At 35.5% G+C, this 24,040-nt stretch overlaps 4 protein-coding genes across 8 annotated transcripts; 2 read left to right on the top strand and 2 right to left on the bottom strand.

Annotated features, from left to right (window-relative positions):
• Positions 1-509: 509 nt before the first annotated feature.
• Positions 510-3,181, top strand: LOC129895409 (growth-regulating factor 7-like). Of its 3 annotated transcripts, none has more exons than XM_055971125.1 (4): positions 510-1,206; positions 1,426-1,587; positions 1,674-2,079; positions 2,190-3,181. In XM_055971125.1, the coding sequence occupies exons 1-4, from the start codon at positions 1,032-1,034 to the stop codon at positions 2,911-2,913; spliced, it is 1,467 nt and encodes a 488-aa protein (XP_055827100.1). In that variant the 5' UTR covers positions 510-1,031; the 3' UTR covers positions 2,914-3,181. The 3 variants fall into 3 exon arrangements, with proteins under 3 accessions (XP_055827100.1, XP_055827101.1, XP_055827099.1); XM_055971126.1 differs by having other exon boundaries at positions 1,671-2,079; positions 2,193-3,181; XM_055971124.1 differs by having other exon boundaries at positions 1,671-2,079.
• Positions 3,182-6,618: 3,437 nt separating this feature from the next.
• Positions 6,619-7,821, top strand: LOC129895785 (small heat shock protein, chloroplastic). The gene is made up of 2 exons (XM_055971550.1): positions 6,619-7,039; positions 7,274-7,821. Exons 1-2 carry the CDS (start codon positions 6,763-6,765, stop codon positions 7,711-7,713), a joined length of 717 nt encoding a protein of 238 aa, XP_055827525.1. The 5' UTR covers positions 6,619-6,762; the 3' UTR covers positions 7,714-7,821.
• A 1,131-nt stretch (positions 7,822-8,952) lies between these two features.
• Positions 8,953-15,298, bottom strand: LOC129894361 (polyadenylate-binding protein-interacting protein 12-like). The gene is made up of 11 exons (XM_055970023.1): positions 15,032-15,298; positions 14,276-14,905; positions 13,694-13,804; positions 13,544-13,588; positions 13,355-13,427; positions 13,151-13,263; positions 12,974-13,033; positions 12,837-12,884; positions 12,684-12,752; positions 9,451-9,512; positions 8,953-9,365 (listed from the first exon to the last, which is right to left on the bottom strand). Exons 2-11 carry the CDS (start codon positions 14,816-14,818, stop codon positions 9,308-9,310), a joined length of 1,182 nt encoding a protein of 393 aa, XP_055825998.1. The 5' UTR covers positions 14,819-14,905; positions 15,032-15,298; the 3' UTR covers positions 8,953-9,307.
• A 1,543-nt stretch (positions 15,299-16,841) lies between these two features.
• On the bottom strand, positions 16,842-23,614 carry LOC129894359 (polyadenylate-binding protein-interacting protein 12-like). 3 transcript variants are annotated; one of them, XM_055970020.1, is made up of 11 exons: positions 23,436-23,614; positions 22,737-23,326; positions 22,300-22,413; positions 22,151-22,195; positions 21,962-22,034; positions 21,755-21,867; positions 21,579-21,638; positions 21,442-21,489; positions 21,289-21,357; positions 17,284-17,345; positions 16,842-17,190 (listed from the first exon to the last, which is right to left on the bottom strand). In XM_055970020.1, exons 2-11 carry the CDS (start codon positions 23,235-23,237, stop codon positions 17,130-17,132), a joined length of 1,146 nt encoding a protein of 381 aa, XP_055825995.1. In that variant the 5' UTR covers positions 23,238-23,326; positions 23,436-23,614; the 3' UTR covers positions 16,842-17,129. The 3 variants fall into 3 exon arrangements, with proteins under 3 accessions (XP_055825995.1, XP_055825996.1, XP_055825997.1); XM_055970021.1 differs by having other exon boundaries at positions 22,300-22,410; XM_055970022.1 differs by lacking the exons at positions 16,842-17,190; positions 17,284-17,345 and adding an exon at positions 18,349-18,790.
• Positions 23,615-24,040: the final 426 nt, after the last annotated feature.

Below are 24,040 nucleotides of genomic sequence, written 5' to 3'. Positions count from 1 at the left end.
TCGGGCCCTTCCCCGGACCCTGCGCATAGCGGGAGCTTAAGTGCACCGGACTGCCCTTTTTTTGATTTTATAAAATATATTTCATAGAAAAAAGATTCATTATATAATTAAAATGACTTTCTACGTAGAAATAGAAAAAATAACTTATTGATATTCCATATTATATCCTCATATCTCATCTTGGCTCTACTCGCTTAGCCCCTCATGTATCCCATCATCTCATATACGTACCTCATATTCATAGTAATGTATTTGTCTAGATTATATATAACGATTTTAAAATATTAATTTTTATTTACACACTATATAGTTTTTTTAAACACACTTTTAATTCAGATCATATATTTGTTTTTTTAACAAACGATGTGTAATAAAACACAAAAATAATATGATAAAATAATGGAAAAAAGGGGTAGTACGGTGGTGAAACTTTGTTTCCCAGAAAACGATAAATAATGCAATTATGAAGGAGAGAGAACAAGTGTTTGAATTTGTTACTACTTGTATTTTTCTGCCTTACAACACAACGGTGCGAATGTTGGAAGAATGGAAGCAAACCAAAGGCCAAGAATGGCGGCAAAAACAAAAAAAAAAAAAAAAACTTTAATAAATCTCCAAAATAATTCCCATCTTCCTCATAAGTACCCAATATACTAAAATTATCTAAAGTAATATTTAGCCTCATTTGTCTTCATTGTAGTAGTAACAAGAACAGTTTGAAATCAAAGATGGTGAGGGTGAGGGTGAGGGTGAAGGTGAGGGTAAAGTGAAGAGTTTCCTAACAGGGTTTGGTCTTATATCTCCTTTTCTGTTTTACCTTTTTTGTTAGTCATTGACAAGGAAAGCCAGTGACTTTCAAAGAGTTTTTTCTTTTTCCATTTTTAGGGGTGTGTGTGTAGAGGAGGAGGGTGCTATTAATGGCTTTAGCCTTTTGGACAAGGCAACATCAACCCTAGATGGTGGAAAAAAATTGCTATATCATTTGTTACAGTTACCAACTGTAGAATACTGAATCATTCCCTTCCAAGATCATGATGGGTCATCATCATCATCAAGATCCTCACTGTTCTTCCTCTGATGGTGGGGCTAACAAAATAACTTCTTCTATTGATGAAGCTAGTCTTCTTCTTCCAGCTCCTCCTCCTGCAGCTACTGGTGGTGGTGCAAGGACTTTGCCGCCTTTTGATATTTCTACCAACTCCCAAGGTAAAAAGGCTTTTCTCTTTTTTCCTTTGTCCCCTTGACCTTAAAGTAGTACTTTCTTTTGTTCTTCATGTTTCCTTTTCAACCCTTTGTTGAAAAAGAAAGATCTGAATTTAATACTACTACTGTTGTGTTGTTGCTGCTTCCTAAAAAGAACAATAGACAGATAGTGAATAAGCGGAGGGAAAAGAGTGTAAATTTTCTGTGTTGTTAACTCTGTAGGAGGGATGGCAACTGCACTAGGGTATCCTTTTACATGGGCGCAGTGGAAGGAACTTGAGAGGCAAGCTATGATCTACAAGTACATGGTCTCAGCTATATCTGTTCCTCCAGATCTCCTATTATCAATTTGCACAAATTCTTCTGGAGCTTCACATACTACCTGTAACAACTCTTGTTTTCCTCTATTTGTCTCATCAATTTTTTTGCCTTTGTTTCCTCCTGATTGATAAAGTTTTTTGGTGCAGCAGCTACTGGATCGGTAAAAGGCCAGCGATACACAAATATAAGGGATATAGAGCCTGGAAGGTGCAAAAGAACTGACGGCAAAAAATGGAGATGCTCGAGAGATGTAGCCCCTCATCAGAAGTACTGTGAGCGTCATATGCATAGAGGTCGTCCCCGTTCAAGAAAGCATGTGGAAGTTCATGCCGCTGTTAGCAACGCCAGTGACAATAAGAAGACTCGCATTCACGTTGCTCCTCTTGAATCTACTCCGGTAGCTGTTCCTATGCCCACACCTGCTGGTCAAATCAACAGCCCTTCAACAAAGCAGTCTCTTAGATCTACCTTTCAGCAAATTCAGGGTCCCCTGTTTTTCCATGATAAGATGGGGGGAAATATCTCCACTGATCCCTCTTTCAATGAACTACACAGGTTCTCTTTTAGCTGCTGATTTACTCTTTTTGTTGTGAATGTTAAGACATTTTCTTGAGTCCCAATTTACCTATGTTATATTGTTTTGTGTTTTGTATGTATGGTTAAAGAAGTTCGGGCTGGATGATGGAAGGTGAGTTGGTAGCAAAGGCTAATGCTGGACAACAATGGGAACATTTGATGGACTCAAACGCAGGTTTCACAGCTGATGGAAGGTTTCATCCAGATTTGCAGCATGGCTACAAGGAAGAGGCATTGAATTTATTGGCAAGTAGAGATTTGGAAAGAACTGAAGATGTGAGTGTCAAGCACAATGGTGAGTTCAATTTCATGATAAATCCTGAATTAGTAAAGGATGTCTCTAGGGACTTGATTAACACATGGTCCAATGATAATATTTACAACAATAGTAACAATGAGAATATGGAGGCTTCGTTGTGGCCATCGCTAGGGAATATCTCTCCATCATCGCTTAATTTGTCTATTGCTATGGCTGCTGGTGATGCCCTTGATGAGGATATGGGTTTGGATAGTAGATTTATGAATGCTAATCAGCACAAGTTTTGGGAGAACAGTTTCCCTTTTGCATCTGGAGGACCATTGGCTGAAGTTTTACACCCTAGCTCATCTATTAGTCTTGGTGACAACCCAGCCTCATCATACACAAGCAATGGCGATTCGATCAGCCCTGCAGCAACGACCGTCTCATCACCCTCTGGAGTTCTTCAAAAGACATTGTTTTCGCACTCGGATGGCAGTGTTTGCAACAGCCCAATTCTTGCAGCTCCGACTAATATTACACCTGAGACGGTTCAATTCCAGTGGTTAAGATAGAATGCCAGAATGGCTCTTCCTCTTTTTTTCTTTTTTTTTGTGTTTGTTTTACTTTTCTTGCTTTCAATCCAATGGTGCTACAAGTTTCCAAAGTGACTGTCTTCACTTTCAGGCAAATCTCAATTCCCAAACACAAGATCAAAGAACTTTTATACTATTACTATCGTACAAGTTGTTTAGGAAATATGTACACTTGTTTATGTTCCTGAAGTGTTGTGCGTCTTAACACTTTAAAATGATCTAATCTCGGGTTTATCATGAGAATAAACTGTGTCATTATCAACACTTGAGATTCTTAACTACCCTTTATCACCGTATCTGTACAGTTTACAACACAACTTTGATGAAATGGAATTTGAGTGTGAAAAAGAGGGACCTACTTATTTTGTCCTTTTGATAGAAAGGCATAATGGTCCTACTTTCCACAGAAAGGAGAGCAAGTGCTTAGTATATCTCAGTGAGACTACATTAGGTAGGATGTGTTAGGTTAAGTTCTTAGTATATCTTACTGAGATTACATTAGGTAAGATGTGTTGGGTTTAAGTGAGGTGTGAATGAGAAATAAGAATCGAAAAATGCGGGGAATCAAGTGAAGAAACTTCCTTTAGCTTTTAAGGGTTCCTCGCGCCGTCGTTGTTTCAATCTCATTAATTAATTTATTTATTTTAATATTAATTATTAATCCATTGAATTATTTATTAATTAATTTATTCTATGAATTAATTAACTGAATTAACTAATTAATTTCCAAAATAGAATTAATTTAAAATTTGCGGATTCGGAAAGGCTTGTCCCTTCTGAACAAATATTGCCTTTTCCAAAAAATACTATGTCCGTTCTGAACAGATGAAGCTGTTCTGAATAGCTGAGTTCGCACCCTTTGTCGGCTATAAATAGAGAGGCTTCCTCTTAGTTTTCTAAATCGAAATTTCTCCTCTTCTGCATATATTTTCTTACAAACAAAGTTGTGCCTTTATGTGATTTGGTTGCTAACTTTTGAGTTCGCTGGAATTGTTGAAGTTTGAACTACTACTACTTTTTTAATGATTTATCCGTTTTATCTCAAGAGAAAATAATTCATAATCTCGGATACGAGATTAAATTTTTTAAGAACACACAATAAATGTTGTGAATTCAAATATATTTTTTTTCATCCTTATTATTTTTTATTTGCAAACTTTAATACTGGAGATAACATGTTAAAGTTTCATAATGGCCCTACTGGCGTCTGTTCTTTTTTGAGCTGGCTGGTCTTTAGGACTCTGCCTTGGCTGAAAAATATCTCAATTTGATTTGATAGATACACAACTATACCCCTTATTAGCTACTGCTTTTGAAAAATTGAAGCCCTTTCCCTCCGTTGGGGAAAAAAATGTGGACGAGTTTGATCTACTCCTTGAGATATTGGAACCAGGAGCTTATAATATTCGATCAACCCGGATTATAGAAGATGATAAATTCACTCGTGGTAGTAGAAAACATTAAAGAAAGTGAATATCCATGCAAGGAATCAAGCAGTTCTAAAGAGTTTTTGTGAATGTTGGCGAATACTGGGTATACATGGAGACGACAATAAAAGCTAGATCGTGCTCCCTCTGCTCCATAATTTGGTTATGTGCTTTTAATGAGTGAAAGAAAGTGATATTCTACCATAATTTATTTTTAAAAAATTGGGAATAGAAGATTACAAAGCGTGGGATGAACCTAGTGAAAGTGGAGTTCGTCAAACAAATGAACTATTAAAATTACAAAATAGTTTATTTAGAACTAATTGTATAACTTGTAAAACTTTTTAAAAGATTTTATTTCTCCAACATAATCTTATCTATTATCAAAAGAGTTGAAGAATCGGCAACATTATTATTGCATAAAACTAGGAAAAAAGAGTTGTATTTGTATTAAATAAGAAAACTAGATAACAAAATTGTATGCTAAGATGGCCGAGTTGGTCTAAGGCGCTCGATTAAGATTCTGGTCCAAAAAGGCGTGGGGTCTAATCCCACTGTCAACAGGAGTTTTTTTTATCCCTTTTTAAAAACAATTGCTTTGGCCACACATTTTTTTAATCTGTTTTGCTACAAATTGTTTTGTTTTTTTCACACTTTTGGTTCAATGAAAAATAGTTTAGAATAAATGATCTAAGATATGATCACCTTTGCCAATCTCAACAGGAGTTTTTTTTCCCCTTTTTAAAAACAATTGCTTTGGCCACACATTTTTTTTAATCTGTTTTGCTACAAATTGTTTTTTTTTCCCCACACTTTTGGTTCAATGATAAATAGTTTAGAATAAATGATCTAAGATATGATGACCTTTGCCAATCTCAACAGGAGTTTTTTTCCCCTTTTTAAAAACAATTGCTTTGGCCACACATTTTTTTTAATCTGTTTTGCTACAAATTGTTGTTTTTTTCCCCACACTTTTGGTTCAATGAAAAATAGTTTAGAATAAATGATCTAAGATATGATCACCTTTGCCAATTTCAACAAATTATATAAATACTACATATCATAGTAATCTCTGGAAATGGACGTGAAAGAGATGAATGGATCGATCAGTTCCTTTGGTTCATCATTCGAAGTGATACTTTCCTTTTATTGGTATGACAGGGGAGGAGCATGATATATTCTGGAGGTTCACTAAAATGAAGCCTCCCGTTTTTTATGGTACTAATTCTGTGAATGTTTATGAGTTCATCATCCACTGTCATGATAGGCTCCATAGAATGGGGATAGTGGAAAGATATGGGGTGGAGTTTTTCACCTTCCAGCGGCTAGGGGAAGCTAAGTTGAGATGAAGAAATGCATTGATGTGCTTATTTACTCTTCCCATGGCCAAATTATTTTGTCTATCTTGAAGGTTTAACACTTCACTTGAACTGGTGTTTGGTACAAAATGGGACATCAACTAATTCACTTTTAAAAAATATATAATTTAATAAATAATGCAACATTTTTTATTTCTCAGAAAAATGTTAAGTACTTACTAATTATATAATTACTGTCAAATTTGATTTGATGAATGGTAAAGTAAAAATGTACACCCTTCATTTCAACGTAAGTGACGTTTTTTTATTGATTTAAAATAAATGATGTTTCACATACAGTAATGACATTCTTTCAATCTTATTCTTATTTTAAAAAAATTAAAAAAAACTCAAATTATTGAAGAGCTTCATTTTTTTCAAGGTATGTATCACGAATAAGTTAGTAAAAATGTATTTTACTTTCTAGGAACTAATAATTTTTATAAGAAATGTGTACAAGCTAAACACATCATTTATTTTAAAATGAAAGAAATATTTAATAGAAGCGGATTAAGAGAAACATAGCTTTTAGGTCGACCTTTTAACGCATAGCTGAAATGATTCATTCGAAAAGCCCTAAAATATACCATTTCATATTTAGTTACAATTTAGCTCTAAATTTTTACTTCACTGAGTATATTATTGTTATTGTTATTTCGTTTTACGAATGATTTATTTTAAATCACAAAATTAAAAATAATCTTAATTTCATTTCCAAACTCTAAATCGTATCAAACACCTATACAATTTTTACTTTTTTCCTCCTGAGAAAAGAAGGGGGGTGAAAACATAAAAATGCTGAAAGAAAGACCCTATTTGGGAAATATGCGATGTTTCGAGAAGGCAAAAGAAAGCACCGTAGCAATCAGCACTTGAGAGTTTTATCTATAACTTTCACGATTCCTCCACACACTTCCTCTTTTCTCCCTATAAATACCTCCTTCTATTGCACAACTTAACCAACAAAAAATCATCGACTTGCAAATTAAAAAGAAGAAGATATCCTGTAATTGAGTGTTTTAATTTTCTAACTAATAATAATAATGGCTTGCACAACTTTTACATCTTCATCAGCTTCTCCATTAGCGTCAAATGTCACTTTTTCTAGGACTAACAACAAGGTAGCTGCACCTTGCTCTGTTTTCTTTCCGTCCATGCGAAGGCCAGCAGCGACTAGGCTGTTCGTAGCTCAGGCCACCGGAGATAACAAAGATACATCAGTGGACGTACACCACAGCAGCGGTCAAGGAGGAAACAATCAATCTACTGCCGTTGAACACCGCCGTCCTATGAGGATGGCTCTTGATATTTCCCCTTTTGGTAAGTCTCATTGCTCCCTCCATTCCATTTTTGTTAAAATTTTGATATTATTTTATCCCACCATTTTGGTGAAATTAGTACTTATCTCATATGGAAGGTGGGATAAAATAAATACATGGAATATTCTCGTGAGTCTCATTACGACCCCGGAGAGTGTTGTGGTAGTTGCATTTGATTAATTTGTTCTGTTCCTTTAGCTGATATAATTGTATTTGTTTTTCATCTGACAAACAGGACTGTTAGATCCAATGTCACCCATGAGAACAATGCGGCAGATGATAGACACTATGGACAGACTATTCGAGGATACCATGACATTTACAGGAAGGAAGAGGGCATCAGGAGCAGCAGGGGAAATACGCATTCCTTGGGACATTCATGATGACGAAAATGAAATCAAGATGCGTTTCGATATGCCGGGGCTCTCCAAGGAAGATGTGAAAGTATCTATAGAAAATGACATGCTAGTCATTAAAGGTGAACACAAAAAGGAAGAAGGCGGAAATGATGAACACTCGTGGGCTAGGAATTATACCTCTTATGACACTCGTTTAAGTCTCCCGGATAACGTTGAGAAAGATAAAATTAAAGCGGAATTGAAGAATGGAGTTCTTTTCATCTCGATTCCTAAGACCAAAGTTGAGAAGAAGGTGGTCGACGTGCAAATCAACTAAATTAACAACTCCTAAGCTTTTCTTTTTCTTGGCTCTTTTGTAACCTTGTGTGAAATGTAAGTCTGCATATAAGTATAAAATATGAGAATGGTATGAGCTTAGCTATTATACTGTGTGTTTGCCATTCTTCTCTTCTGTGCTCTTCTTGTTTCCTCGTTCTAGAATCTAGAGTATTGTTACCTGATGCATGTGTATGTGTTTCCAAATCTATAAGTAGCAGAAGAGCTAAATTTAGATGTAAAAAAAAGGAGGAAGAGGTAATTAGACATGAACGACTTATTGAGGAGATCAATTTACCAATAGTTGAGTTGAAAACTTAGTATATAATCAAATTTTCTAGTTTTTTCATTAGTATTGTTTTTGTTACATTTTCAATATCTTATTCTTTGATTTCATTATTTTTTTTTTGCCTTTGATTATTATATTTATTTTGTTTTAATTATTTTCCTTTTCTCTATTTATTTTCCGTATGAATTCTTTAGAATTATATTTATTTAACATATTTAAATTTTAATAGCTTTACTTAAATCAAGAATCTAAACCTTTCAATTTTCAAGATAAGGATAAAACTGCGTTTAACCTTCCTCATTAAACCTTACTTGACTATGTTATTGTGGGTGGGGTAGAAGCATCAAAAACTTTTTTCTACTCCTAAATGGATATTAACCGTTCAGGAAAAGTCCCAATTACCACTCTTTTTCATTTTTTTTTATATATTTATTTTGGTACAAACCCAACGGATTATGACCCTTGATATCTTCATAATAAGGTATTGGGATAATTATGTCACATCGGTAAACATAATTATAAAAAAAAAAGTCATTCGCTGTATAGGCATGTATAGTTGATGTATATTTTAAATATAATTAAGTAATATTCAATTTTTAAGTGTATCATAAGCTATATTTAATATAACTCATGTATAATCAATGTATATTTTTTATGACTTTTGATAAGTTATATTATATAATTAATATATATTTTTTCTTATTTTGACTAATTTTTATGTAAATAAAATATGATTATATTTGTTTTAAATCAATTAATTTATTTTATTTTAAACTAATTAATTTATTATATATATTTGAAATTGTTCCTTAAAGGGTATATAACAAGGGTGGTTTTCTCTTAAATCCTCGTAAAGGTGGCATTAAGGACCTGACACTTGTTTTGTGGCAAATTACAAACCATCAAGACATACAAACAATGAGAACGCATATGGGCCAACTAAGACATTAATGGGCTGAATAATCATCCTGCTATATAGAACAAAGATGGAGAATACTCTCCTTTCAAGTCTCAAGTTTGAAGTTGAAGTTGCTCAGAAAACAGGAAGTCACCGTTAGCAGTTTTGGTACTCAAGGCATTGCCTATAGAGACATGATAATATACCAAACTTAAATTACATCAACATAAGCACTCACAAAACAGCCAACAGTACAAGCTTAAGAACAAGTATCCATCCAGAAGGTGAGAGATGCCCAGCTGAGTAACGCCAATAAACTAAAAGACCAACGCCATGAGGTACTCGATGGTATCTGTATCTACGTATGTATTTAAAGATAAGATTAGACGGTGAATGCAAAGTGATATATTACTGCACCACCAAGCGAGGAGTACGTGGTCGGACAGGAGTCTTTGATGGGCTCACTCTGCAGTAAGGAAAGAGTTTTAAGATTAATGGAAATGTCAGTAAAAAGAAGTAACAAAAGGAAGTCTACTGGAATCAGAAGCAACCTTATAGGAAGTGATCCCAGGATCGCACCACTGCAGTTCAGAGCAGCAATGGCACTCTCAGCCTGCAACAATCAGAAAATTCATCATGAAACTATACTAAACAGCAAATAGCTGTGAAATGCAACGTGCAAAATTTCCTTTAAAAGAAATACAATGGAGGAATTCAAAATTTTCTACTTAGAAATTCCTTAAATATACTACAGTACATCATGGGCAGTCCAGATTTGAGGTATCAATTATTGACATCATAACATGCAAGACCAATGCAAACTAATCTCGAGTAAGAAGCAAAGTGAGATAAATTCACACCATTTATGTTCCCTTAATGTAAGCAAGGGAGCCTAGAAATAGATCTTACCAAGACAACAAAGAATAAGCAAGAAGACTAGGTCTCTTAACACCAACAAAGTTTGTCATTGCCACAGCAAGAAGTAACCTAGAAACAAATTGCACCTAAGCTAATCACAAGGAGGGGGTGAACTGAAGCGTGGCATTCTCCTATCCAAAAATAGAAAGTGTGACACTAGAGAAATCTTCTACTCACTCCATTCCAATTTATGCGACATAGTTTGAATCGACACGGAGTTTAAGAAACAAATGAAGAACATTTGAAACTTTTGATCTTAAATATGTTATAGCCTTTGTGTGGCTGTAAAACTTTGAAACTTAGGGTTTTAAACATGCTATAACATTTGTGTGCTAATCAAAGCTTCTCATTAAGGGTAAAATAGAAAGTGTAAAAGTTAATAATTTTGAAATTTAGGAGTGTGTCATTCATTTTGAAACCAACTAAAAAGGAAAGGCATCAACGAGAAGTGGATGCAGATTACATCTGCAACCTAGAGAGACTGCGGTGAAGAAGTTCAAAACGAGAACCTCCACCAAAGAGACTAATAGAACCTCTTTTATAGTTCCCTCTATCCATTATCAACGAATGCCGTGGATGAAGAGATAGCATACTAGATGAAAGAAACTGAGGAACAGAAAATCAGATATGCTGATCCAAGTATATTGAAGATACTTTGTCAGGGAACCAGACTTCACGACATCTCAGGTTCTAAAGTAATCCTCGCTCCCCATCCCAATTTAAACGGCACCTTTCTGATTTTGTAAGTCAAACGAGTTTTTCATTGACAACAGGGGCGGAGTTACACCTAACTAAGGGTGGTCAGATGAATAACCTTCGTCGGAAAAATTTTGCAGGTATATATGTTAAATATTGATATTGTAGGATATATACTAATTGTTGAACACCCTCACATACTTAAGAATGATAGCCCAGTGGTTAAGGATGTGCCAATTCCCCTTGAAGACCTGGGTTCGAGCCTTAACAGGGGTGTTCTATTTTTCAAAAGAAAATATTCTGTTTTGTCTGTAAAAAAAATGGAACTTTTGAACACCCTTGACAAAAATCCTAGCTTTGCCACTGATTGACAAGGAATTTTTTCATATGCATTACAAATATTTTGAATTGTCAATTATTGTGACTTTTAGTACTTTTTATATAATTTTCAAATTATGTAAATTTTATTTTAGAATATTTAAAGATTTCATGTCCCAATTCAAGGTCAAAATTAAAAAGTTCGACTCTCGAAAACGAACAGTGCCCTCATAAATTGGGATAGGAGGAGTAATACTTTTCTAGTTTTCTCCAGTGTGAAGATTGCTTGGATGGCAAAGCTGCTCTAAATATTACAATAGTATCTCACAGAGGAGCACCAAGTATAAAGCACTTCCCTTCCAACTTCATTCAAGTGATCAATACACACGGAATCCACATAGTAAAAGTTGCAACGGCTCCCATCAAAGCAACAGTTATAAATGTATTTTACATCCATGATCCCAACACAAAGCAACAGCTCAAAAGTTCGTCATTGAGAGATGCAGAACATCCCAAGATGGACAGCCACAAAAACACCAACATTGCAATTGTATTTACCCCCCCCCCCCCAACCCATTAATGTGAATTCATAATAATCTACTGGCATGTACTTATTAGCTACCAAATATAACACAAGCCTATTGAAGTAATCAAAACAACAATACAGGCCACTTCATTTCCTGCTGTCTAGGAAACATTATTCAAGTGATTAATGTTGCTTAGTGTCGTTGGATTTCTTCTATAAGTAGTCCAATTTCAATTTTTAGAACAAATTTACAGTTTATCCAAATTTGGTGATTCTAAAACCTTCTATATGTTTCCTGGATAACGTAAACATAGAAAGACAAAAAGACCCTATATTGATCCTCGTTAAGGAAATAAGGGGTTCTTTGCTCACAGATTAGTTGTGCAGAATTAATCTGGAGTGAATATGGGGTCTTTTCGTCTGTGAGTGTTCTTTGTCCCAGCAGAGATGAAAATCAGAGGGGGGAAGAAATCACCTAGTGTTTTTCTAGCTCTGCTGGGATTTGAACCATTGAGACCTCACAATCCTGAACTACTTCATTGACCACTAGGCTACACCCTCGGTTACTTTACTTAATAACTATTAGTTATGCGGATTTTTATATTGGGACTGGTTTTTGTGCGACTGACAAAAGGACCCCTCTCCTTCCAGCAATAACTCAACCTACACAACTAAAATACCTCAAACATTAATACTGAACAGCAAGTGAGTACCATATCCTATAGTTGCCGTCCACTCTACTACTCTAACAATGAAGCATCCTATAACAAGCACGGACATTTAACTATACTGAGAAATAAGCACAAGCACATTATATCCACAACTAGAACTGACCTCCAAATGATGACCTTTCTCATACCACAAAGTTTCAACTGTAGTGAAGATTATTACCAAAAAGAAAGGAATGATCGCATGGCTCATGTTATCTAGTTAAAAAAGGATTAGGATTAGTTTCTGGTGACGAAGATTAGATAACAACATAAGCTTAGACTGGCACTCCAGCAAGCAAGGGTAAAAAAACTTCGAATCAAATTCAGTTTATGTCAACATTATCTCAAATTCACATAAGTGGCCAAACTATTTCCAAGAACTTAGTTCGTCCACATGAAATCCAAAACAGGACAAAATTGATGTTTTTACACTCTGAATGTAAAATACTCAAATAAGTAAATAACATCATAATAATGCTAATCTACAAACATGGATAGTGAAAGACCACACATTCTTAATGGAGATTCTAGTAGTTCTCAAGAGTAGAAAGAAGGAAAAGTCCAGAGCAGTATGGTATATCAGACAGCAAAACCAAGAAAAGGTCATGGAAGTTACCATAACAAACTCGACAAAACCTATACGAGTGGAATGATGATAGTCACCAAGCAACCTCAAGCGCTTAACCTGGGTTAGAGAAGAAAACCGCATAGAATAAGGACTTTAAGTAGGACAAACACATTCAGATGGGTCAGGTGAAAAGCTACAAACCTCTCCACAGAAGTACTCAAAAAAGAGCTTGACATCTGCTTGAGTAACCTATTTCATAAAAATGAGCAAGTCATAAAGCATTATCTCCATAGATGCTCTTCAACCATGTGAAACAAGGATTACAAACCCAAAATTACCTTTTTATCAATGTTTGTACAGTATATAGTTCTTGCACACATCTCCCTTTCATCTTCAGACTACATATCAGCACCAAAGGTAAAAATTTCAGCATTAGCAACAGAGAGGTATCCAATCATCACCCTCAACAGCAATTTTGCAAAAGGGAAGTACAGAAAATATACACAATTTCTCACCCTTGGAAGAAATGTTGGATTAACTGGTGCAATTGCAGTTTTGGAGGGAAGCACTTTCACAGGGTAAAACCCTAGCATAGTTCCTGCAAGACTCAGAGCATTCCTTGCACCTTCTGCAAACCATACATGGGACAATGTCAGTGTTAGATAACAACTTTAACCCAAAATGAAAATTGTCAAACAAAAGATTATGGGGCAACATACCTTCATCAGTAAACTCAATAAATGCAAAACGGAGTACAGAATTGGGATCTCCACATATGCGACAGTCAACCACCTTCATCACATTAAGGTTAGTCAGATTATGGCAACAAAACATTTCATGAACATATTATAAAGTGCTATAAATTATGGTTGAATGCAGAGGAATGACCGAACGGGAAACATATTCACCTGCCCACAAGTAAGAAAGAGTGTAGCAAGTTGCTCTTCAGTCACCTACACAAGATAAGAACAATAAGTCCCACAGTAAAAAGATGAAGGTGACAAAACCCAATAAATAATGAACAAGTATCCAGTGCCTGAGTACCCTCTTTTTAGTACCTGATGATCGATGTCAGATACATAAACTGTCCTCCTAATAACCTCTTCACGTTGGGCCATGCTTGTCCGGACATTCATCCTTCTCCTACCAAGACCATAGCCATTTCTCTTCTGCCAGTGCATTTCAACCCGAATTGTTAGCCACGACTCCATGACAGTGATTCATTACATACCAGGTTATAAAAAGTGACGGACAATAAATAAACTTGTCTTTTTTTAAGACAACAGGGACAGAGAAACATTGAACGTCCTCAATTTTGACTTTTATGAAGAAGTATTATAAAGGGCGTCAAGGAGATGCATATGGAAAAATAGTTACAAAAGAGCGAGATTGTTAGCTCTGTCACAATGAGAGAACGTTCTCCATTTTAGACTTCAATAACTATCTCCTCCTCAATATATGTTCATGCACGATACCAACTATCAAATTTCCTACTGCTAGTTATCAATTAGATTTACCATACATAAGGCAACCAAAAGAGGAACAAACAGCAAACTGGAGAACCTAACATTTGCATATGCACCGTTTTCCAGTAGCTACAAAATGAAAAAACAGGAAAGAAAAAGTGCTGAGATAGGTACCCCTCTGTTGAAATTTCCATCGCCGAGTCCAGTTTGCATAACAAAATTGAAAGCATCAAACCCAAATTGTTCTCCACCGGGAGGGATTGGCACTACTCCATGGTTGCTGGAGAGTGAGGGAGGCACAAACTCTTCAGCCATGGGGTTCAATTTGGAAAGCATTTCCTCCAAATCCCTCATCTCCCTGTTAAACCCTTCCCCTCCATGAACCTCATCAACCACACCCCCATTTCTTCTCAAATCAACACCGTTCATTTTCTGATGCTGATGTTGAAAATTATTGTGACCCAGCACTCCATTACCATTGATGCTTTGTTTCTGCTGTTGAAAAACACCCATTTCATGCTTATGCTGCACACTCGTTTTCTGGGGTTGCTGCTGTTGTTGATGATTAACAGACATAGTCATCTGAATATTCTGATCATTGGGTATCGTTGACCGTGTCACACCGTTCTGATTTGGCTGATGATCGACAGCAGCAGAATCATTCTTTACAACACTATCGTCCGTACGATTCAACGAACCATTCTCATCCACGGCCATGATTGTTCCTTCAGCAACAACTATGTGTCACAGTACCCAAGACTCCTTTTTCTCCTTTTCTTTAACCCTTTTTCCCAAATTCGGGTTCTTTGAAAAAAAAAAAAAAAATCGGTCCTGTCATTTGCCAATTTATCAATCTGTGGTTTTAATATCACAGTTTCCACAATATGAGCCAATAGAGAAAAAATATAAATTGGAAATTGATAATTGTACCTGATAGTCTAAGCGGTGTCCATTAATCAAAGAACAAATCCCAAACTCAGAGATGGTGAGCTGGGGGAAATGGAAATTAGAACAAAACTTATCTTTTTCTTTGGAGTGATGACGCGAGAGAGAGACAGATGGAGTATTTAGCTCATAGAGAAAACAGACGAGCTTCTTCGGAAGGTCCGTTTCGCCACGGCTGTGTGTGTGTGTGTGTTTTTGGACTTTCTTACAGCAGGTAAGGACAAACACAATTTACTTTATCTTTCCATCTTAAAATTTGATTATTATCGCAAAATAGAATTCTTTTTAAACAAATCTTATAATCTAAATTAATATTATAATGCATAAAAACACATTTTAGATCTTGTGTTTTAAGGATGTTATATAAAATGTTGAAAATAAGATATTACTCGCACTAAATAAAAAAAATTGAAAAAATACATAAATTGAAATAGAGAATGTATGAAAGAACCTACATTATTCATGTTGTTCATAAATGATAATTGTTACTTCATATTGATTTAACACACGCACCAAAAAAAATTAATTTCAAAATTTATAATTTAAAAAGATGTTAGATATTTATATGACTATAAATTATTTTATTAAAACTAAAAGAAGAATTTTAAAATTAAAATATTTTTCTTTTTAACAATCTAAAAAAGTTGCACAAATTGAGATGGACGAGCAATAAAGAGATTGTTTCATGGCTTACCCATGATATATCATTTGTCATCATCATTTTAAAGCGTATTACACTTCAATGATATGTAATTTGCAGGTTATCCATACGTACATAAACGAGGTATCATACATTTGGCATTTTATTGTTACGCAACAACTTGAGTTTTCCATTTACATCAAAACATCGATTGGACAAAAAATTCAAAAATATCGATAATTTAGCACAAATTCACTACAAATTATTCCTAAAATGTATAAATTTTCCAAATAACGGAGCACTCCCAAAAACCATGTGCATAATATATTTAAAATGCTATGAAGTACCAAAATGGTGTCAGAAATATATGTAAGTACTAAACTGTCCTACTTATCAAGGCATGACTTTGGAATTTTTCATAAAGACAAGTATTTAAAGTGAAAAGGAAAACATAAAATATATAGCCAGTGATTAAGAAAAAATGAAAATGAAAATAAAAGAATCCTGTATACTCCACAATTGCTAAAAAAAAATGGACTAGAGAGAGATTGAGATACATTAACTTTTTTGAGGATAAATTTTCCTTTTAACTATTTGCACAGTTTAGGAAAAATTACTATCGTAAAAATAGTTTTTTGAAAACATTTTGCCTACTAGTTTTATATTTTTCATTGGAGTCCCGTTTTAGGTTTTCATTATTGTTCTTTACTTCAGACAGTAAGTATATTTGATTATCACAATGTTTTAGATTCTTACATATATTTATGTTTTATTAATATTGATACAAGCTGATTTTCGTAATGAATGGGTTGTAGAAGATGAAGCAGTACAAATAGCAGCAGACCCGTATTTATGATGACAAAATTCTGCAAATATACAAGTGGAGGTATGGGGACATTTTTCTTTCCAAAAGAATAAAGTATGTCCGGAATCAGACGTTAACAAAAGGACAAAAGGAATTTATGTCTTCTTTTTCTTTTTTACAATATTTATTTTAGAATTTGTACTGTCTATTCTTCCTTGAATGAATTACATGTTACATCAAAATAGTTTATCACCACATAACTTGTATTCAAACCAAACAACCCTAAGTACAGCTTGCACAGAGTAGAAAGGAAGAGCAAAACACAGGAACACAAATGGGGTAGCCGAATATCAAGGAACTCATTGGATCAATGTCACAGTTAGAACATCAGTCAGTATTGGTACTGGAGGCATTGCCTAGAGGAACATAAATATACCAAACTTAAACTACATCAACATAAGCACTCATAAACCAGCCAACAGTACAAGCCTAATTAAGAACAAGTATCCTGTGGGTGAGAGATGCCCGGCTGAGTAATGAGAATAAACTAAAAGACACATGCCACGAGGTACTCGATGGTATCTGTATCTACATATGTATTTAGATATAAGATCAGATGAGGAACGCAAAGTGATATATCACTGCATTGACGAGCGAGGAGGAGCGCGTGGTCGGACAGGAGTCTTTGATGGGCTTACTCTGCAGTATATGGAAAAAGTTTAAGATTAACCGAAATGTCAGTAAAATATAGAAGAAACATCATCACGAAGTCTACTGGAATCAGAGAGAAACCTTATAGGTAGTGATCCCAGGATTGCACCACTGCAGTTCAGTGCAGCAATGGCACTCTCAGCCTGCAATAATCAGAATATTCATCATGAAAACTATACTAAACAGCAATAGCCGTGAAATGCGACGTGCTAAATTTCCTTTTTAAGGGAAAGGTAAACAAACATAATAAGCGGTACAATGGAGTAATTCAAAATTTTGTACTTTGAATTTCATCAAATATATTACATTACATCACGAGGAGTCCAGGGGATTTTTGGCATCAATCATTGACATCATAACATGGAAGATCAATGCAAATTAATCTAGAGTAAGAAGCAAAGTGAGATAAATCCATACCATGTATGTTACATTAAAGTAAGCAACAGAGCCTATAAATAAATCTTCCGAAGACAATAAAGAATCGGCAAGAAGAATAGGTCAAGACAAAGATTAAGTCTAATATAGAGAAAATTTGTCATTGCCACAGCTAGAATTGTCCTCCTTGAAACAAATTACACCTACAGCTAATCACAAGGAGGAAGCAAACAGAAGTGTGGCATTCTTCCATCCAAAAACAGAAAGTGTGACAATATAGAAATCTCCTGTTTGACTTGCAGCACTGGCACAAAATATAAATTCCGGAGTTTAAAGCAAACAGAAAACAGCTTTGCAATGCATCAAGGAGAATGCGTGAAAGCTAGCCTGAACACCACGGTCATCTAAAAAAAAGGCATCAAGGAGAACTGGATGCAGATTGCAACCGCAACCTAGAGCGAGTACGGTGAGTAAGTTCAATTCTAGAACCTCCACCACCAAAGAGACTAATAGATGCTTTTTATGGTTCCCTATATACATTCTCAATGAATGATGTGGATGAGGAGATAGCATGCTGGTAGAAAGAACCTTTGGAACAGAAAAATAATCATATATCTTAATGCAAGTATATTAAAGATACTTAGTCATGGGAACCAGATATCACGACATTCCAGGTACTAAAGTAGTAGTACTTTCTCCAGTGTGAAGATTGTTTGGATGGTAAAGCTGATCTACTTATAACAAAAGTATCTCACATAGTAATACCAAGTATAAAGCACTTCTTTTCCAGTTTCATTCAAGTGATCAAAAAGTACAGAATCCACATAATAAAGCTGTAAGGGCTCCCATCACAGCAACATCCATAAACGTAGCACAAAAGTTGGTCACTGAGAGATGGAGAATAGAACAAGCTGGCCAACCGCAAAATCACCGAGATTGCAATTTTATTTAACCCACATTACTGTGAATTGCTAATAATCTACTGGCATATACTCTTTAGCTGTCAAATACACATATCTGTTGAACTGATCAAAACGACAACACAGGCAACTTTTCTGTTTTCCTGTAGTCCAGGAATCATTTCATTAGTGATTAAATTTGCTAAGTGTCGTCGGGTTTCTTCCATAAAGTAATCTATTTTTTTATTTTTAAACGAACATCCAGCTTATCCAAATCTGGTGATTCTGAGACCTTCCATATGTATCCTGGATAACTAAAACATAGAAAGACAAAAGATCCCATATTCATCCTCGTCAAGGAATTAAGGATCTTGGTCACACATTAGTTATGCAAGAATTATAAAACAAGGATTGTTATGCGATGGATAATAATGCAAAGATTGTATCTTGTCAATAAATAATTATTATCCAGATAATATTAATGTAAATATTATCACTATATTGTAAATGATAATACATAGGATTTATCTTACTTTAAAGGCATTTTGTAGATATTCTTATAGAGATACTGCTAATAAATGCATTTTTGTTCCACATGTTGAGAATATAACTAAGTAAATGTGTTCTCTCTAACAGTCTAATATTTCAGATGAGATGGTCACACACTTCAACACGGTATCAAAGCAGGTAGAGGTAGAGGGATCGAATCTCAATGTCACCCATTATCAAAAAGAATTTTCACGTGCTTGACCATGAAAAAAGAATCAGGCTCACACGTGAAGCGGCGTGTTGAGAATATAATTAAATAAATAAAGGTGTGCTCTCTCTCTCTAACCGCTTAAGCTTTTAGATGAGATAGTCACATGCTTCAACACCACATTCTATCCCGCATAAAATAATAATAGATGAGACAGTCACACACTTTTACACCATATTCTATCCCACATAAAATGATAATAGAATCCTATATAAGTCCAGCAACTCAAACTACACAACTATATACCTCAAAGATTTACTGAACATCAAGTGGGTACCATATCCAATATTTGTCATCCACTCTACTACTCTAACAACGAAGCATCCAAATAAAAATCATGCACATTAGCTATAGAGAAATAAACACAAGCACATCGTATCCACACTTTTCCCGGACCCCACTTGTGGGATTTCACTGGATATGTCGTTGTTGTTGTTACATTGTATCCACAGTTTGAACTTTGAACCGTCCTGCAGATGATGGACCTTTCTCATACCACAACATTTCAATTATAGTAAAGATCATCATAGGTAGACCAGGAATTAAGCATGGAGGGGGCACCGATGTCTTTCGGAAAAAAAACATTGAAACTTCCGGTGGTGGATTGCGGTCCTGGGACTGGTAATATGAGATAGGGAGAGAGAAGCTAAGTTTGGAATTGGAAAAAGAGTTTCTTAGTTTCTTATTTCTATCATGGACGGAGAAGTGGGTTGGGACTTTTTGAGGTAGGGATTAATTCAAAAGAAACGAAAAAGAAAAGTGGATTCTGATTTTTTTAAAATCTGAAGCAATTCAAAGGACTACAAGAAGGGGAAGATATACTTAGCTGGCAAAAGCATAGCAATGTAATGTATACAGTCAGCTCAACATATAAAGATATGAACCAGGTGGGATCCCAAAACAGTCTATGGCATTGGAAGCATATATAAAAAGTAAAGGAACAATGCAAAGGCTTGCTTTACTTGGTTGGTAGCTAAAAAAGCTGTCCTTACTCAGGAAAATCTAAGGAAGAGGGGAACACAATTTTGCTCAAGATGTTGTTGAGACATCAACCATCTGTTTCTACATTGTAAAGTGGCCATCTAACTATGGGATTTGCCCATCAACCTCAGGGGTATTAGGTGGGAATGCTGGGAAGAACTTCGGAACTCTTGTCAAGGTGGAACAGGGGGTGACTTTACCACTTACAAAGACAGATGGGAAATTGTTCGAACCACCATTTGGTGGATAATGTGGAAGGAAAGGAATTCAAGACTCTTTGAAAATACAAGTAGTCCCATACAAATGATCAAGATGAATTATATTCTCCTTTTTAGTTATTGGTGTAAATCAGAATATTGATGATCTTGATTCAATTTTAGAAGTTTTAGATTCCTTGTAAGAAGAACAAGGAATAATCTGGTATGCTAAAATAAGCCGTTCAACACCAAAAAAAAAAAAAGGGTATGCTACAGTCAGGATCGAACCTGGTCACTGAACCTAAGGGCAAAGCTAAGGAGCCCCATCAATTAGTGACCACTTCTACCATTTGTGTATTAGGGTGCCTAGTGAAATATATCTACATACTTAAGGATATATACGGGATTTTTTCCGAGGTTAATAGGTGTCTGTGACCCCCCCCCCCCTCCCCATAGGATAGGTCTCCTCCGAAGATTATTACCAGAGAGAATTGAATGCTCGCATAGCTCATGTTATCTAGTTAAGACTATTAGGTTAGTTTCTGGTGACGAAGATAGATAACATAAGCTTAGAAAAACTTCGAATCAAATACAGTTAACATTATCAAAAATTCACATAAACGGCCAGACTACTACCAAGAACTTAGTTCGTCCACATGAAATCCAAAATGGGACAAAACTGATGTTTTGACACTCTGAATGTGAAACACTCAAATATGTAATAACATCAAAATAATGCTAAACTACAAACATGGATAGTAAAAGACCACACATTCTGAATGGAAGTTCTAGTAGTTCTTAAGAGTAGAAAGAAGCAAATGTCCACAACAGTAAGATATATCAGATAGCAAAACCAAGAAAAGCTCATGGAAGTTACCATAACAAACTCAACAAAACCTATACGAGTGGAATGATGATAGTCACCAAGTAACCGCAGGCGCTTAACCTGCATTAGAGAAGAAAACCGCATAGAGTAAGGACATTAACTAGGACAAGCACTTGCAGAAAAGTTAGGTGAGAAGCTACAAACCTCTCCACAAAAGTATTCAAAAAAGAGCTTGACATCTGCTTGAGTAACCTATTTCATAAAAATGAACAAGTCATAAAGCAATATCTCCATAGATGCTCTTCAACCATGTGAAACAAGGATTACAAACCCAAAATTACCTTTTTATCAATGTTTGTACAGTATATAGTTCTTGCACACATCTCCCTTTCATCTTCAGACTACATATCCATGCCGAAGGTAAGAATTTCAGTACTAGAACGGAGAGGTATCCATTCATCGCCTTCAACGGCAATTTTGCAAAAAGAAAATACCAGAAATATACACAAATTCTCACCCTTGGAAGAAATGTTGGATTAACTGGTGCAATTGCAGTTTTAGAGGGAAGCACTCTCACGGGATAAAACCCTAGCATAGTCCCTGCAAGACTCAAAGCGTTCCTTGCACCTTCTGCAGACCATACATGGGAGAATGTCACTGTTAGACAACAAGAACTTTACCCAAAAATGAAAAATGTCAAACCAAAGATTATGGTTCAACATACCTTCATCAGTAAATTCAATAAAGGCAAAACGGAGTACAGAATTGGGGTCTCCACATATGCGACAATCAACCACCTTCAGCACATAAAGGTTAGACGAATAATGGCAACATATCATTTCATTAACATTTTTAAAAATGCTGTAAATTATGATTGAATGCGGAAGCATGACCGAACGGGAAACATATTCACCTGCCCACAAGTAAGAAAGAGTGTAGCAAGTTGCTCTTCAGTCACCTACACAAAATAAGAACAATAAGTCCCCGAAAAAAGATAAAGGTGAAATAATCAATAAATAATGAACAAGTACCCGGTGCCCTGAATAACCCTCGTTTTAGTACCTGATGATCAATTTCAGACACATAAACTGTTCTCCTTATAACATCTTCACGCTGGGCCACGCTCGTCCGGACATTCGTCCGTCTCCTACCAAGACCATAGCCATTTCTCTTCTGCTAGTGCATTTCAACCAGAATTGTTAGCCACGACTCCATGACAGTGATCCATTACAAACAAGGTTGAAAAAGGTGAGATACAATAAATTTGTCTATTTTCAGACAATGGGGCAGATAAAAACATCAATGTTCTCCTTTTTAGACCTCAATAACTGTATCCTCCTCAATATATGTTCTTGCATGATATAGTACCAATTATAAAATTTCCTAAATTAAGTTATGGATTACATTTAACATGCATAAGGCAAATGAGCTGTCTTCCAGTAGCTACTGAATGAAAAACATGAAAAATTAGTAAAGAGAAAAAGTGCTGAGATAGATACCCTTCTGTTGAAATTTCCATCGCTGAGTCCAGCTTGCATTACAAAATTGAAAGCATCAAACCCAAATTGTTCTCCACCGGAAGGGATTGGCACTACTCCGTGGTTGCTGGAGAGTGAGGGAGGCACAAACTCTTCAGCCATGGGGTTCAATTTGGAAAGCATCTCCTCCAAATCCCTCATCTCCTTCTTAAACCCTTCCCCACCATCATCTTCATCAACCAGCCCCCCGTTTCTTCTCAAATCAACACCGTTCAGGTGACCCAGCACTCCATTGCCGTTGATGCTTTGTTTCAGCCGTTGAAAAACACCCATTTGAGACTTATGCTGCACACTGGTTTTCTGGGGTTGATGATCAACAGACATTATTTGAATATTCTGATCAGTGGGTATCGTTGACTGTGGCACACCGTTCTGATTAGGCTGATGATCGACGGCACCGGAACCATTCTTTACAGCACTCTCGTCCGTCCGATTCAACGAGCCATTCTCATCCACGGCCATGATTGTTCCTTCAGCAAAAACTGTGTCAAAGTACCCAAGACTGCTCCTTTTTCTCCTTCTTCTTTAACCCTTTTTTCCAAATTCGGCTTCTGTGAAAAAGCAAAACAGAAAAAAAGATCAGTCCTGTCATTCCCAATATATACACAACATGAGCCAATAGTATTTTCAGGAAAAAAAATTGGAAATCGATAATAGTACCTGATGGTCTAAATGGTATTATTATCCATCAATCAAAAGAACAAAACCCAAACTCAAAGATCGTGAGCTGGGGGAAGAGCAAAAACAGGGTAAGACTTTTCTTTTTCTTTTAGAGTGATGTATTATTTTACTGAGTCTGCAGAAAAAAGATAATACTGTGACGCGAGAGAGGGGGCAAAAAAAATGAAAATGGGAGAAATAGTAGAGTATTTAGTTGTGTTTATAGTTTTTTTGGCCAAACAACTCCTTAGGTCGTTTGGTGATTTTTTCCGTCCCAAAATAAATAAAAAATTAATATGTTTTTCAAATTATACAGTTAAAGTGACTTATTTTGAAAGAAAAGAAGTATAAAAGCCAAGTGCCTAATTATGAAATAGAGAAAATACATGAGATAAAGATAATAATGTTGGAATGAAATTTAAAATTAACTTTATTCATATTTAATTTAAAATATTACAAAACAATTTTTATATTAAAACAATAAAATTAATTGTCCCATTTTAAAAATGTCTATCCTACCTCATGGAATATCCCACTATTGCACCAAACAACCCCCTTATCAATTCCTTCACTGGAATTTTTTTCAGAAGTATGTAAATTTTTCA

This window comes from Solanum dulcamara, chromosome 7 (assembly GCF_947179165.1).
Source record: "Solanum dulcamara chromosome 7, daSolDulc1.2, whole genome shotgun sequence".
Classification (NCBI taxonomy): Eukaryota; Viridiplantae; Streptophyta; class Magnoliopsida; order Solanales; family Solanaceae; genus Solanum; species Solanum dulcamara.
The sequence above is the reverse complement of the archived record's forward strand: the minus strand, read 5'-3'. Positions and strand labels throughout refer to the sequence as shown.